General features: G+C 43.4%; 1 protein-coding gene across 1 annotated transcript in view; it reads right to left on the bottom strand.

Moving 5' to 3' along the window:
• SLC23A1 (solute carrier family 23 member 1) overlaps positions 1–14,908 on the bottom strand; it is a 129,399-nt gene that overhangs the window by 66,425 nt on the left and 48,066 nt on the right. The window contains exon 5 of the mRNA XM_053465375.1: positions 4,039–4,106. Coding sequence (XP_053321350.1) covers positions 4,039–4,106 — 68 coding nt within the window. The remainder of the gene's footprint in view (positions 1–4,038; positions 4,107–14,908) is intronic.

Here is a 14,908-nt window from a genome sequence, read left to right as displayed (position 1 = left end):
AGGCAAAAGGGGGTCCAACCCGGTACTAGCATGGTGTACCAAATAAAAGGGCCAGTGAGTGTGTGTGTGTGTATATATAACGTCCGCAAGATGCGTTTTACCCCTGCCCCCAAGACTTACCAGAGCAGACTCCCGACTGTCTTGCGGGGCCGGCGGGGGACATCTACGCAATACGCGTATACAACTTCCGGTGCCGGCACATCCGCTGAGTGCCGGCACCGGAAGTTGTATACGCGTATTGTGTAAATGTCCCCCGCCGGCCCTGCAAGACGCCAGGGAGTCTTCTCTGGTAAGTCGGGGGGACAGAGTGGCAGCATATCTCGGGGGGGGACAGTGGCAGCATATCTCGGGGGGGAGGAGGAGGACAGTGGCAGCATATCTCAGGGGGGAGGAGGACAGTGGCAGCATATCTCGGGGGGGGACAGTGGCAGCATATCTCGGGGGGGAGGAAGACAGTGGCAGCATATCTCGGGGGAGGGAGGAGGAGGACAGTGGCAGCATATCTCGGGGGGGAGGACAGTGGCAGCATATCTCGGGGGGGAGGAGGACAGTGGCAGCATATCTCGGGGGGGAGGACAGTGGCAGCATATCTCGGGGGGGAGGATAGTGGCAGCATATCTCGGGGGGGGACAGAGTGGCAGCATGTCTATTAAAAAAACACCAAACTTTTAGGGTGCGGCCTATATACGGGGGCGGCCTATATCCGAGCCAATACGGTATATATATATATATATATATATATATATATATATAGTGATAAGGTGCAGGGTGTTGTCGCTGATGGAATGTACATCCCCAGGGGGAGTATGTGTTGTGCCACATAACAATATGATTAAATATGGGCCCCTGGGGTGGAGCATATGGAGAGTAGGGCGGGACAGTATTCCACCCTGCAGTTTACATACACCTGGAATGAAACAGAATCCAGGCCAGGAGTTCAGGCTAACTCCAAAGCACTGGTTAGCTGCAGTGACTGCAATAAAACCTTGCCTGGTGGACAGAAGAGGGGAGTTTGTTTGAGGACTGGAAGCAGCAAGGATTGCTGTGCAAAAAGTGATAGTCTAAAAGGCTGGTAAGGTCTGCATTTGTGCCCAAATGGCTGCATGGTAGGTGTAGGCAAAAAAACCCTACTTGGGGCAATTACCCCTCTTAGATGTCTCTTTTCAAGTGAAAACAAGTTCATTTTTTCTAGTCTTTCTTCATAACTAAAATTCTCTATTCGTCTAATTAACTTTGTAGCCTGCCTCTGCAATTTCTCAGCTCTATAGCATCCTTCTTTAAAACTGGTGGCCAAAATTGCACTGCAAATTCAAGAGGAGGCCTCACCATTGCTTTATAAAGAGGTAACATTATATTTTCATCTCGTGATTTAATACTCCTCTTTATGCATGCCAATCCCTTACTGGCTTTTGCAACCGCTGACTAGCACTGCACTTTGTTACTAAGTCTATGGTCTACAATTATACCTAAGTCCTTCTTATTTTCTGCTTTTCCCAATGCAATGCCCTTAAGAGTGTAAGTTGCATACTTATTTTTGGTACCAAAGTGCATTACCTTACATTTATCTATAGGGCTGCAACAACTAATAGATAAAATCGATAATCGCTAATGAAAATCGTTGCCAACTAATTTCATTATCGATTAGTTGAATCGATTTATAAAAGGAGGGTTTTTTCAGAGCAACTGCTCTCAAAAATACCCCTCGTTTTACAATCCGTTTCATTTAGTGTGATTCACAGCAGTTACTACTTACCAGTCCCTCCCTGCAGTCACTCTGACGATTGCCCCCACCCATTTTTCTCCCAGTCCCTCCCTGCAGTCACTCTGATAATTGGCCCCACCCATTCCCTATAGCATCCACACGGCTCTAACTGAGTATAAAATTAATTTTTGGGCTGCTGAGGGTTAATTTAGGGGGCAGTTATAGTTATTGGGGTGTTTAGGGTTAATTTAATGCTGAGGACTGAGAGTTAAATTAACCTTAGTGAGCGGAGGTAGTTGGTCGGACTATCCAGATCCGTGACACATACAATGCAAGTGTTCTGATTAGTGTTCTGATTGCTGTAACAGCATGTCTGGAGTACATAGAGTCATGTGAAAAAAGTACAATCTCTCTGAATTCTATAGTTTTAAATATCAGGACATAACAACAATCATCTGTTCTTTAGCAGGCCTAAACATTTGGTAAAAACAACCTAAGATGAACAACAACACATGTCATAGTACACAGTGTCATGATTTATTCAACAAAAATAAAGCCAAAATGGAGAAGCCACAGTAGGAATTAAGACACTAAGTAGCAGATGGGTGCTGCTAATCAAATGCCCTTCATTAACTGATCAGCAAATGTGACTACTTCTATAAAAGCCAAAGTTTTAGCAGTTTGCTGGTCTGGAGCATTCAGGTGTGTGTTAACACGAAGCCAAGGAGGAAAAACATCTACAGTAATCTTAGAGAAGCAATTGTTGCTACCCCTCAATCTGGGAAGTGTTATAAGGCAATTTCCAAACAATTTGAAGTCCATTATTCTACAGTGAGAAGGATTATTCAAAAGTGGAAAACATTTAAGACAGTTGTCAATCTTCACAGGAATGGCTGTCCCAGCAAATGGACCCCAAGGTCAGACCAATGCTCAGAAAAATTGTAACAAATCCAAGCATCACATCTCAGACTTTATATGCCTCAGTCAGCATGTTAAATATTAAATTTCATGACAGTACAATTAGAAAAAAACTGAAAAATTATGGTTTGTTTGGAAGGGTTGCAAGGAGAAAGCCTCTTCTCTCTAAAAAGAACATGGCAGCATGGCTTAGGTTTGCAAAGTTGCATCTGAACAAACCACAAGACTTCTGGAACAATGGTGGTGCTGGTGTAATGGCGTTTGACATTTTCTTGGCAAACTTTGGGCCCTTAGTACCAATTGAGTATCGTTTAAATGCGATGAGTATTGTTGCTGACCATGTCCATCTCTTTATGACCACAGTGTACCCATCTTCTGATGGCTTCTTCCAGCAGGATAATGCACCATGTCACAGAGCTCCCATCATCTCAAACTGGTTTGTCAATGAGTTCAATAGCCTCCAGAGTCACCAGATCTAAATCCAATAGAGCACCTTGAAACGGGAGATTCGCATCATGGATGTGCAGCCGACAAATCTGCAGCAAGTGAGACCAAAATCTCTGAGGAATGTTTCCATTCAGTTCTGAAGGCAAAAGGGGGTCCAACCCGGTACTATCAAGGTTTGCCTAATAAAGTGGCCAGTGAGTGTAAATTTTCAGGTTAAGACCTATCCACACAAATTGTTTTTGGGGCTATACATTTTAGCAAATTTGAGTTGGGGATGAACTTCTTGAAGTCTCTCATGCTGATGGCTTATCTTTGGCAAGCACATATTGCTGTCAGGTGCATAATGTGGAGAAGGTACTTGTACCTGGGCCCTAATTGAAAAATAGTGGTTTCACAAAAAGGTTCTGTGGTGAAGTAGGATTATATTTTAGGTTTTGAAATATTCCCACTAACAAATTCAAACCTCAGAATTCAGCCACATTTATAAGAGTATCATGACTGTACATCTAGGATTGGCTGCCAAAAACAGAGCAGCACATATGTTAGTATGGGAGACAGTGTACCCCAAAAAGGTCTTCACTACAGAAGAATGAATTGTATGTGGTGAAACTACAAATATATCAGTTCCCCACTAAATCATGCAGCCAGCCACAAAATAATAATACTGAATTAAATTAATTAAAACACACACTTCCCCAAAAAGAAAACACTGACAAAGGCAATATTTCTTGACATTAACTTTGTCTATTGAATGTTTCTGTAGCTGTGATTGGTTAAAAAAACACAAAAATGTGCATGGACTGTGGATGCGCTGTGGATGAAAACATTTAAATGGACTGAAATAATATGTTATGTTAATTATGTGTTTTGTTTTCAAAGTGTGTTTGATGTCATTTATCTTTTCCCTATCTCAACCAAAGTAGAAAGGTTATGATGGAAATTAATACATTATATAAAAGCTATTGTCTTACCTCTCTAATTCTTGGTTGCCATATGTGTGAAGTATTAAATGGTGCAGACCCATTTCCATAAATTGCTTCTGAAAGTACAAAAATGATGGTCATTACAATTATTTTATATCAAATAACTTCAGTGAAGGATTTTTTTTCTCAATTTCATATATTCTTCTCTGGTTATATTCTTTAAACTATACATGTTAATGTATTTTAGTGAATAAGTCAACTATGAAAAACTTACACAAAACCAAAAGTCATTGCTTTATATTTATACGTGTGGGATATAATCTTGTAGCTTTCAGTTCCTTAGCAATATTATTCCTTACAAAAAAAGTATACAGAAAAGTAAAGCTCTGAAAAATAGTACCAGTATTGAGTAACATTGATATATACATATACAGTGCTGCTTTTAGCAGGATCATGTCAGCTGGAGAATCTGATTCCCTTTAGGGGAAATTATGTGTGCTCCTCTTCTCATGCATCAGTTCTTAGGCCTCCCTGACTTGGGTGGCACCTGGAGGCTGTATTTCCCATTATAGAAGGTGGACCCCTGGATTGTTTTACATACTTCCAGCAGGTGACAGTGGACACTAATTGCAGTGCAATATCTAGTCCCTTTGCTTGGATTTATGTGTAAGTCACCCTGTACCTGATTAGGGGTACAGGGTGACAACAGTAAGAGAGCCAGAGCTCTCTAGCCTTTCTCCTGCCTGTCTGACCAATATTATTATGTGATTTTCTGTTATAACTAATTTGCATATGATCTGCATATTGTGTTTTGCATATGGTGTGATGCATGCTGGTCACCGCCAGTCTATTGAAAGGCTCTTGGAGTCTGGTGGTGATTGTTTCCTCAGTAAAGTTAGTTCTTGTTTTACCTCGATACGAGTCTCGTCTTGTTATTGGGGTAAGCCTCTGTGCTGCCCTTGTCAGCGCAGTAAAGCACTGCGTAGTCCGACCGACTACCTCTGCTGACTTGTGCTTCCCTAGCCTGGGACAACACATTTTTTGCCCGGCTTCCCTGTCACAAGCCGAGACTCAGTGTAGGGTATAACCAAAAACGAAGACTGCTTTATTTTTCACACACAGGGCTGGATATAGCCAGCAAGTCCATTAACATAAAACAATATATTGGGATACAAACCCCCCCTTAATCTGCCTCCCAGAGACAACAGGGGCAGTAACGGGATTAACAATAGGGTCAGTTCCAAGGTTTGGCCGGGGTAAACGTCTGTAGTGGTGGAACTGGTGGAGGGAGGGGACAACATAGTAGTGCACCATGGGGTGAGGGGATCTGATATTAAAGAAAAACAATGGCGGCCACTCCCTGGTTGCAGACCCTGGCTGTCTGCCAGGGATAATCCCCTCAGTAAGTGATGAGATGATATACTGCTGGGGGTAGCCACAGAAGTCTTTACAAAGTCAATAGGGTGGAGGCTGGCTGTCAGGCCTCTCCAGTGTACCCAATCGGGATACAGGTCCTGCCACCTCTACTGGTACGTTATTCCATGCATCCACTACCCTTTCAGTAAAATAATACTTCCTGATGTTACTTTTAAACCCCTCTAGCTTAAGACTATGTTGTCTTGTTGTGGTAGTCTCTCTACCATTATTATTTTGTCACTTTATCATGTTGATTCCCTTTTAGTATTTAAATGCTTCTATCATATACCCCATCACGTCATTCTTCTAGGTTATATTTGTTAAGATCCTTTAACCTTTCCTGGTATGGTTTTTCCTGCAAATCATGAACCATTTTAGTAGCCCTTCTCTGAATTTTCTTCCAAGTTTCTGTATCCTTCTGGAGATACGGTATCCAGTACTGTACACAAACCTAAATCATTTACCATTTGACCTGCCATTTACCTGCAGAAACATCAACCCTGTTGCAAATCATTGTGCCATCAGCAAAAAGACATACCTTCCCATCTATACATTCTGCAATATCACTATTGAAAATATTCAATACAATGGGTCCAAGTACAGATCCCTGAGGTACCCCATTGGTAACAAGACCTTGCTCCCAATATGCTCCATTGACTACAACCCTCTGTTGTCTGTCACCCAGCCTCTGTCTAATCCACTCAGCATTATTGGAATCCAAACTCAGAGATTGCAGTTTATTTATAAGACTTCTATGTGGGGCAGTATCAAAAGGCTTACTGAAAACTAGATATTGAATGTCTACTACACCACCTTGATCAATTATTGTAGTCATCCAAAAAATTAATAAGATTAGTTTGGCATGATCTTACCAAAGTAAATCCATGTTCTTTTTGATCTTGAAGGCCATGTGACTTTAGTTGTTCAATAATCCTATCATTTAACATAGTTTCCATTCATTTGCCAACTACTGATGTAAGAGCTGCAGAAATGAAGGGGACACGAGGTCTGTCCCTTAAATAAATAGACCTCACTCTGTCACCGCAGGATTGAAAAAAAGAGGAAGAAAGAAAAGAGATGGGTAAGAAAGGGGGTAGATGATAGCAAGAAAAGGGAGCGATAAAGAAGTAATTTGTGAGAAAATGAGGAGGAAATATAAAGGGAAAAGGTGTGAGTGAGAAAGGGAAATTATAATGAAAACGAAGAGAGATTAGGAGAAAGTGAGAGATAACAAGATGGATAGGGATATACTGTATGAAGAATAGGATAGATAAAGAGAAAGAAGAGAGATAGTCTAAGGGAAATTGAGTGTGTGGCTGCAAGGGCAATTGTGAGCCAGTATGTTTGTGTGAAAGTGTATGTATGTATGTGTGTGGAGTGTTAGAATGAGCATGTGTGGTATATGTCAGTGTATAATATTTAAACTGCAGGCAGAGAATCTTTCCCCTCAGGACAAACTTCTGAAAGACCAATCAAAAAGTAAACTCCTCCCCTCTTACCCATAAAAGCCAGCAAACTGGTAGAGCCCTCAGTAATAACAAGAAATACTACTCACTCCAACGTATAAGGGAGGGAACTACGGAAAGGTCTGCAGAACTGCAGAAAGGTCTAGCCTATAATGTCTAATATAAGTATTCCATGAAGACCAGTTTGCCGCTTTGCAAATTTCTTCTGGGGAAGCTAAGGCCTTAGCTGCCCAGGAAACAGACATAGCTCTAGTATAGTGCGCATTAATATGAATCGATACATCCACTTTAGGGGATACATAGGCTAAACGAATAGTATCAGCAAGCCATCTAGCCAGAGTAGATTTGGACACCTCCTGGCCCGCAGATTTCCCATGAAACTGAAGAAACAGGTGGTCTGACGCACGAACTGTTGCAGTACGTTGTAAATAGACATGCAAACATCCAAAAGAATGCCACATGATCTCTTCTGGAGAAGAAGAATTAGGAAAAAAGGTGGGTAACACTAAAGGCTGGCTAATGTTAGTCCGCAACAAGACTTTAGGGAGGAAGGACGGTCGGAGATGCAGAACTACTTCATCCTGATGAAAGACAATGAACTCACTGGATGACGAGAGAGCCCGAATTTCACCCGCTCTTCTAGCTGAAGTGATGGCGACCAAAAAAATGCAGTTTTTAGGGAGAGGAGTTTTCAAAAATATCTCCTGTAGAGGGTCAAATGACACAGAACACAAAGCTTGAAGAACTAGAGATAAATCCCAAGGAGGAACGGAAGACCTGGAAAAAGGCCTTAGTAGAGTAATAGCCTTGCAAAAAACGCCTAATAAAAGGGATCCAAGGCCAAGACCAAAGCAAGAAGTGACCGAGGGCGGACACACTTGTTTCTTCAGGGTAGCCACCTGGAGACCTGCACTGAACCCCGTCTCGAGAAACTGCAATATGACTAGAATAGAGGGAGGATATCTATGGAACTCTTGATCCTGGCACCATTCCAAAAACTTGCTCCAAGTTCTGAGGTAAATTTCTGATGTAGACCTTCTAACCGAACTTAACAACCGACTGGCCATAGCACCGTGAATACCTTCTCCTTTAGAATTAGCCTTGCAGCATCCATGCCGTTAAGCGAAACATCTGGATGGTGTGTACATGGACATTGCGGTTTCCCAGTAGATCTGGGGATACTGGAAGTTCCCAAGAACAAATCGTGATCTGGAGCAGGTCCGAGAACCAGCCCCAGTTTGGCCAGAAGGGAAGGATTGCAAGCACCCTGGCTTTGTCCTTCTTGATGGATACGCGGGATCAGAGCTACCACGGAAACACATAGGCTAGGTTGATTTGCCATATCGCTGTTAGCCGTCTAGAAAATGAGAATAGTCTATTTTGTAGAGAAATGCAAAAAGAGGGGTTTTCTGTTTTGTCTTGTAGCCATGAGATCTACTTCTGTACACCCAAACTTGACGACCAACCTGTCGAAAAATAACTGGGCTCAGAGACCACTCTGTCTGAGAATATCTTCCCCTGCTCAGGTCGTCTGCTAGTGTATTGAAGGCCCTCTGATATGACATGCCGATAGATCTCTCAGATGATTGTGGGCCCATAACAAAAAATACTCCGAACATAGACATTGAAGCTTCCAAGCCCTTGTGCCTCCTTGTCTGTTGAGGTAAGCTACTACAGTCACATTGTCTGACTGAAGCTTACGCGGGGGAACAAATTCCACGATTTGAACACCTTTAGTGCTAGAAAAACTACATTCAGTTCCTTTTAGTTGTATGACTGGCTTGCCTCTTCTGACGACCATCTTCTTTGGGCTCTGTGGAACCAAAGGTGAGCACCCCAACCTGTCTCTGGCGCGTCTGTTGTGACAAAGGACCAGTCTGCTGGTTGAAAACAAAGCCATCAATTGAGCTGTTGGAGAAACACTCTTGACACCTGGATCTTAGAATCTAACTCCTCTTGAGACCTGGACCAGCTGGAAAGGATCTGCCACTGAAGTGGCCTCATTCTTGACCGGGTCCATCTTACTGCTGGGGTGTTAGAGGTTAAAAACCCAGGAGACTCATTGCTTTCCTGATTATACAAATCGGATATCGTTGCAGATAGTTTGATCCGTGTGATCTTCTGAGAAGCTTTGTGAAGACTTGTGGAGCGGTAGCCAAACCGAAAAGAATAGATTTGAGATGAAAATGCTTCAGGCCATTCTTTGTTCTTATAGCAAATCTCAGGAACTTCCTGGAACTTACTGCCATAGGGACGTGTAGATACACATCTTTTAGGTCTATAGTGACCATGAAATCTCCTTCTCGGATGATGTGGGAAACGGATATAATGGCTTCCATTCTGAAATGTTGTAAAGCGATACAACGATGAAAGATGGTCGTTAAATCGAAAAAAATTTGAGAATACACTCCTCTCCATTGATGTTCCGAGGTTGATGCTCTTTCACTAACAACTTCAACACCGCTGCCGACAAAACGTTGTTCTTACTTTTTGTAAGATAAGAGAAACACAGGAAGTGATCGCGAGGAACAGTGAAAAAAAACTGTAGCCTACAAAAACTATTTGTCTAGACCACTCCGTTATTCATGTGTTTTCTGTAGACTGAAACCATGCTCTCTGAAAGTTTTGCAGGCGACCCCTGCTCTCTTGCCTTCCAATGGCAAACCAAAAAAGTCTTCCTTGTTCAAGCCATACTGCCCGTCTGGTCATAAAGTAATCTTCCATTTTCTATATCAACAGGGCTTGATAACAGCTGCTCCCGCTGAAGCTGTTTTACTCTGAAACGCAGCTGCCTGAACCATTCTCCTAACGGCTGTTTCGGCTCTCTCATCCATAGCTGAGTCCCGCTATCTCACCTATAGGAAGCGCGGTTTACTTAGATAACTGTGCAACTTGCATCTCTACCTTTGCCATTTAATATCTGCTTGAAACTTGAATTGCTTAAAACGCTTAGAAATAAAAGCTCGCTTGCCGGGGTTATTTCACTCCCCCTGCAACAATTCCACTAATTTGGGAGGAAAAGGGGAAACCCTTCTTAGTTGCTCTCGGTTGAAACTGAAGAACGCAATTAACTTCTTTAATAAACTTGTCAATTTCTTGAGGTGGAAAGCCAAATCCGTCCTCTGAATCATAAGAATTAGTCTTTAGGAATTAGGAGCATTCTCCTGAAGAACAGTCAGACGATGCAGCCTTTAATGCCTTTTGCAGGTGACTCAGGTGCAGGAGATTTAGCTTTAAATGCTGAAAGGTCTGGAATAAATTATCTTGGAACCAGCATAAGAATGACTGCATGTCTTTTTGCTTTTCTTTTGCCAAGATGTCCGCAGCACATTGTTGGCAAGTCTTTTTTCTGTAGCCGTCCAGGAGCGGCATATTACACTCTGCACAGGCTAGATATCTAGCTTTAGAAGCAGCTATTTAGCAGGAGGAGCAGGTTTGTCTGTTTCTGGAGAGGAAGGGTTCAACATGTTTAGATAAAACCCAAATTAAAACCAATGCAAGACAACCGTGTGGACTCTTGTGGTCAGTCAGGTTTGCACAGCTTAAAATAGGCTGCCAAATCATCAGAATTGGCGCCATAAAAATGAACTGTCCCACGCATGCTAAGATCGCACTACAGGATCACAGTGGAACGAATAGCCACCCGGGCGTGCGTTCCACACAGCTGCACATGCTCCTCCTCTGTAACCAAAAAGGACAGAGTGAACGCTGCCTCTGTAAGCCAGTTATGAGGCGCGCAGCACGGAACTTACACCCGGGAAGTTTAAACCGCAGCCAAACACTCCCCCCCCCCGGCAACAACCCATGTGCCGCACCGTCAGAAGAATCCACAAAGCTGTTCACCCTACGAGGGACAAGAAAGAACTGAGGCCTCTACCAGTTTTATGGGGAGGAGTTTACGTTTTGATTGGTCTTTCAGAAGCTTGTCCTGAGGGGAAAGAACAACCCATACGTACTGCTACTATACGCAGGAAAAAAAATGCATAAAGTTGCATACGACTTGGTCCGCCAGTGCAGGTGTGTGTAAAAGATTCTACCTTAACGGGGAAGGACTGTGAAACCAAAAATATAGTGCCCTGTATAATGAAATTAGGAATTGCGTTTCACAAACTCTGAAGAACCAACATCCAAGTTTCTGAGATATCTTTTAATAATATATGTAGATTGAAAGAGTAAATAACACAATACCTTTACTGTTTTAGTGATTTTTGAGCCTATAAAGAATTGTCCTCTGAACTGACTACAAATTCAGGAGGGTGTTTTATCTCTGGATAAGTTAAAATTAAATAGTTCAATTTATTCCTACATTAAGTAAAATGCCAGGAAACAGAAGATCAAACACACACCAGGAACAGCTCTGCCACACCAACATCCAAACACACCAGGGCAGGCTCTGCTACACCGGCACCCAAACACATACAAGGACAGGCTCTGCCACTCTGACACCTGGGTTAATCTACACAAAGCATAAAAAAAAGCTTTCGACGCTGCTTTGGTTTTTTTTGTTTGCCACCTTGTGTATTGATGCCACATGCAGGCCCTTCCTATAGTATTAATGTATCCACCCCCCACCCGTGTGTATTGCCCCCAGCCACCTACTTTTTGTATTGATTTATGTGATGCTCCAACCACTCTGTTGTGTCCTTATACCTCCCCGGTTTCCCGGTGTGCCAGTCCGGCCCTGCCCTTTGTCTCTATAACCAGCATTATTTCCGCCTTCATACCCTCCCCAGCGTGTCCCAATTCATAGCTGCATGCGTGTATGTTAATCCACTTACCTTCCAGTTCCTGGCCTCTGAGACTCTGAGTCAGTCTGTCTGCAGGTCCACAGTATGATCTTTCTCTGCTCTTGGTCTGTCACATGCGGTGCGGTGCTGATTGGCAGGTAGCAGTGGATGGGAGATCTGTGCCTCAAAAAGCACAGATCTCTTTTACGGCTGCGGTGGCTGTGCAGCCATACATGTATTCAGATGGTTGGTCTTAATACACATACACTACCTTACATACACCTGCCCATACAGTGGTGCCCTCACACACACCTGCTCATATACACTGCCGATATACACACACCTGCCTATATATAACTGCTCTTACACAAGTCTGCCAATACACACAGGCACACACATACACATATACACAGCCCTTACACACATGTATACTGCAATTACACAAGTCTGCTCATATACAAACATATACACTGCCCTTACACATGCCTGTCCATATACACACACACATATCCACTGCCTTTACACAGGCCTGCCCATATACACTACCCTTATACATGCCTGCCCATATGCACACATGTACACTGCCCTTACACGTGCCTGCCCATATACACTGTCTTACATATGCCTGCCCATACACAAAGACATAAACCGTCCATACACACGCTGCCCATACATATATATATATATATATATATATATATATATAAATATATATATATATATATATATATATATACCCTGCCCATACACACACCTGCCCATACACCCACATATCTACTACTGCCTATACAGACCCACACATATAAACTTATATATACACTGCTCATACACACACACATGTACACTGCCTGCATGTTCGCTTTTGGCGAATATTCGTATACGTTCTTCATATTTTCTGCATGTTTGCCATGGAAATACCAAGAACCGGTGATGAAATCAATAAATGAACGTGTATAAGAAGTTGAATAGGGAACTTGAGACTAATTTTACATACTTGCCTAACATTTGCAACTTACCTACAATAGCGGGCCCAACGCAAAAACGAACACAAAGAAACAAAGATTGTTCATGTTGTGAATCTTCGTCTTTAGTACGTTTATCCGCTGTCATATTCATTTATTCGGTATTTGGTTTGAACAACGAAAACGGAACATTTGTGTTTGTTTTCATGTTCTCCCAAATATGAATGCTCACGACTACTAGGGAGCATGAAAGCCAAAGTCAGGAACATGCATTTTAGGCATATTGCCTCTTTAAATATTTTAGTTCTACTTTTCCTTCAAGTTCATAGGTCCACTGACAATTAACAGCCTATTTAAGGGTGAACATGTGCACTCTTAATGAGCTGACTACAGCATGTTTATTTTGCTCCTGTGGCTCTCATATTAACCTTCTAACATCTCAGAATAACCAGTCTCACTTCTACTTGCCTCACTCTGAATACCTGCAGTTTGAACTGCTTACTTACCTTTTATTCCTGGATTTACCTATGGACTTCATTTGCTTTATACTCACCTGGTGAAACCTTAATTGAATCCAGTCTTACTCTGCTTCCACAGCCTGCCAGTTTCTTAACTGCTGTACTTTTCTCCATTAAAGAATTATCTTCCCCAGTTATCACTTACTTACCTCAAGACTTTGGTAGCTAATTCAGATTTTTTTTTATTTTTCTTTGCTGGTAACATTTGGACTGTTAGTCAATAACTTTATTTTCCCTTTGCTTAATTGGCAAGATAAACCTATACGGGGAAACAACCTATTTTCAGTTAACTGGTTCCTTTGTTTTATTTTTCTCAAGATTATGCCCTGATTTGTCTGCTTTGATATTGTGGAGGCATTAGGGTGACAAAGCAGTGTGGAAAATACTTTTTTTTGTTGGAGCTTAGCCCATCTGGATGTGGGTGTCAGTGAGGCAGAACCTGTCCTTGTGTATGTGTCTGGGTGTTGTTGTGACAGAGCCTTTCTGTAACTTACTACTACCCCCTGCCCTGATGAGGAGTGAGAGACAGCATGGAGGGAGCAGGTCCCTCCTCACGATTGCCAGCCCAGGAGAGTGCCCCCATAGCCCAGCAGGTAGCAGATGAGCCTCCCCCAGGCAAGAAAGGTAGGAACCTGGGAGGGAGGCTAACAATAGCATTTTTTTTTTTATTAAAAAAAAATCTCTGCTGCTGTGGACAACTGTTCCAATGCTGCTCAGCCAGCGTTATGGTGGACACCTGGCTGGCTGTGAATCATGGGAATTTAAGTTCACAGCTAACATCTGCAGGTTTATCTACGGTTAACTGCACTTCCCATGATGGTCAGCCAGCATCATGTTAGTATTATGTCTGGCTGAGCCTCATGGACATTAAATTCAATGTGTTGGTTATTTTTAATATGCATGACTGTACCTAAAAAATGAAGCATGTTGGGGGGGCGTGGCCGGCCGAACTCCAAGATGGACGTGCAGTGAACCTGCTCCTCCACGACGCCCTATAATTTGCACTGCTAAAAGCTACCTACCTTGATATTTTGCTCGCTACCTGACAGCCGAGACGCCCGGCATGACTGGGGGCTCTCGCAAGTTGCCGAAGAGGAAGACAGTGCCAGCTATCTTCCAGAAGAAGACGCCTGAGGCCGCAGCTCCCGCGCTTCCCATGATGGCGGCGTCGGGCCTAACCGCGGACGACGCTTTGGTTTCCTGCACTAAGCGAGACGCGGAGGAACTTAAAGATTTGGTCTTATCGGTCAAGAAGGACCTGATGGAACACATCCACGCCGAATTGCGCCAACTGACACATGATATCACAGCTATTGGTTCCCGCACGGATGTACTGGAGCGCACCCATACTGACCTGCGACGGGGACAGCACGTGCTGGAGACGGAGGTGGCTGCTCTTTGCCTCGAAATTGATGCGCTTCATGATGCCCAGGAGGACCTGGAGAATAGGTCCCGGAGGGCCAATTTTCGAATTCGGGGCGTTCCGGAGACGTACCAAGACGCCGATGAGGTGCTGCGCAGGATTCTCCTACAGCTCTTACCTGATGTCCCGCCGTCAGAAGTTGCCGTGGACAGGATCCATAGAGCGTTGCGGCCTAAACCCAAGACGACTGACAATCCCAGGGACATTACTGTTAAACTACGCGACTACGCACTCAAGGAGGACATCATGAAGGCAGCTAGAACCGCACAGGTGCGTCTCGATAATGTTGAGCTCCAACTTTATGCGGATCTCTCGCCCAGGACACTCCAACGGCGCAAGGCTCTCCAGCCTGTTACGGCTCACCTGCGCTCCCACGATGTGCCATATAGATGGAGATTCCCTTTCG

Source organism: Spea bombifrons, chromosome 4 (assembly GCF_027358695.1).
Source record: "Spea bombifrons isolate aSpeBom1 chromosome 4, aSpeBom1.2.pri, whole genome shotgun sequence".
NCBI classification, from domain to species: domain Eukaryota; kingdom Metazoa; phylum Chordata; class Amphibia; order Anura; family Pelobatidae; genus Spea; species Spea bombifrons.
Note: the sequence above shows the minus strand (reverse complement) of the source record. Positions and strands in the feature narration are given on the sequence as shown.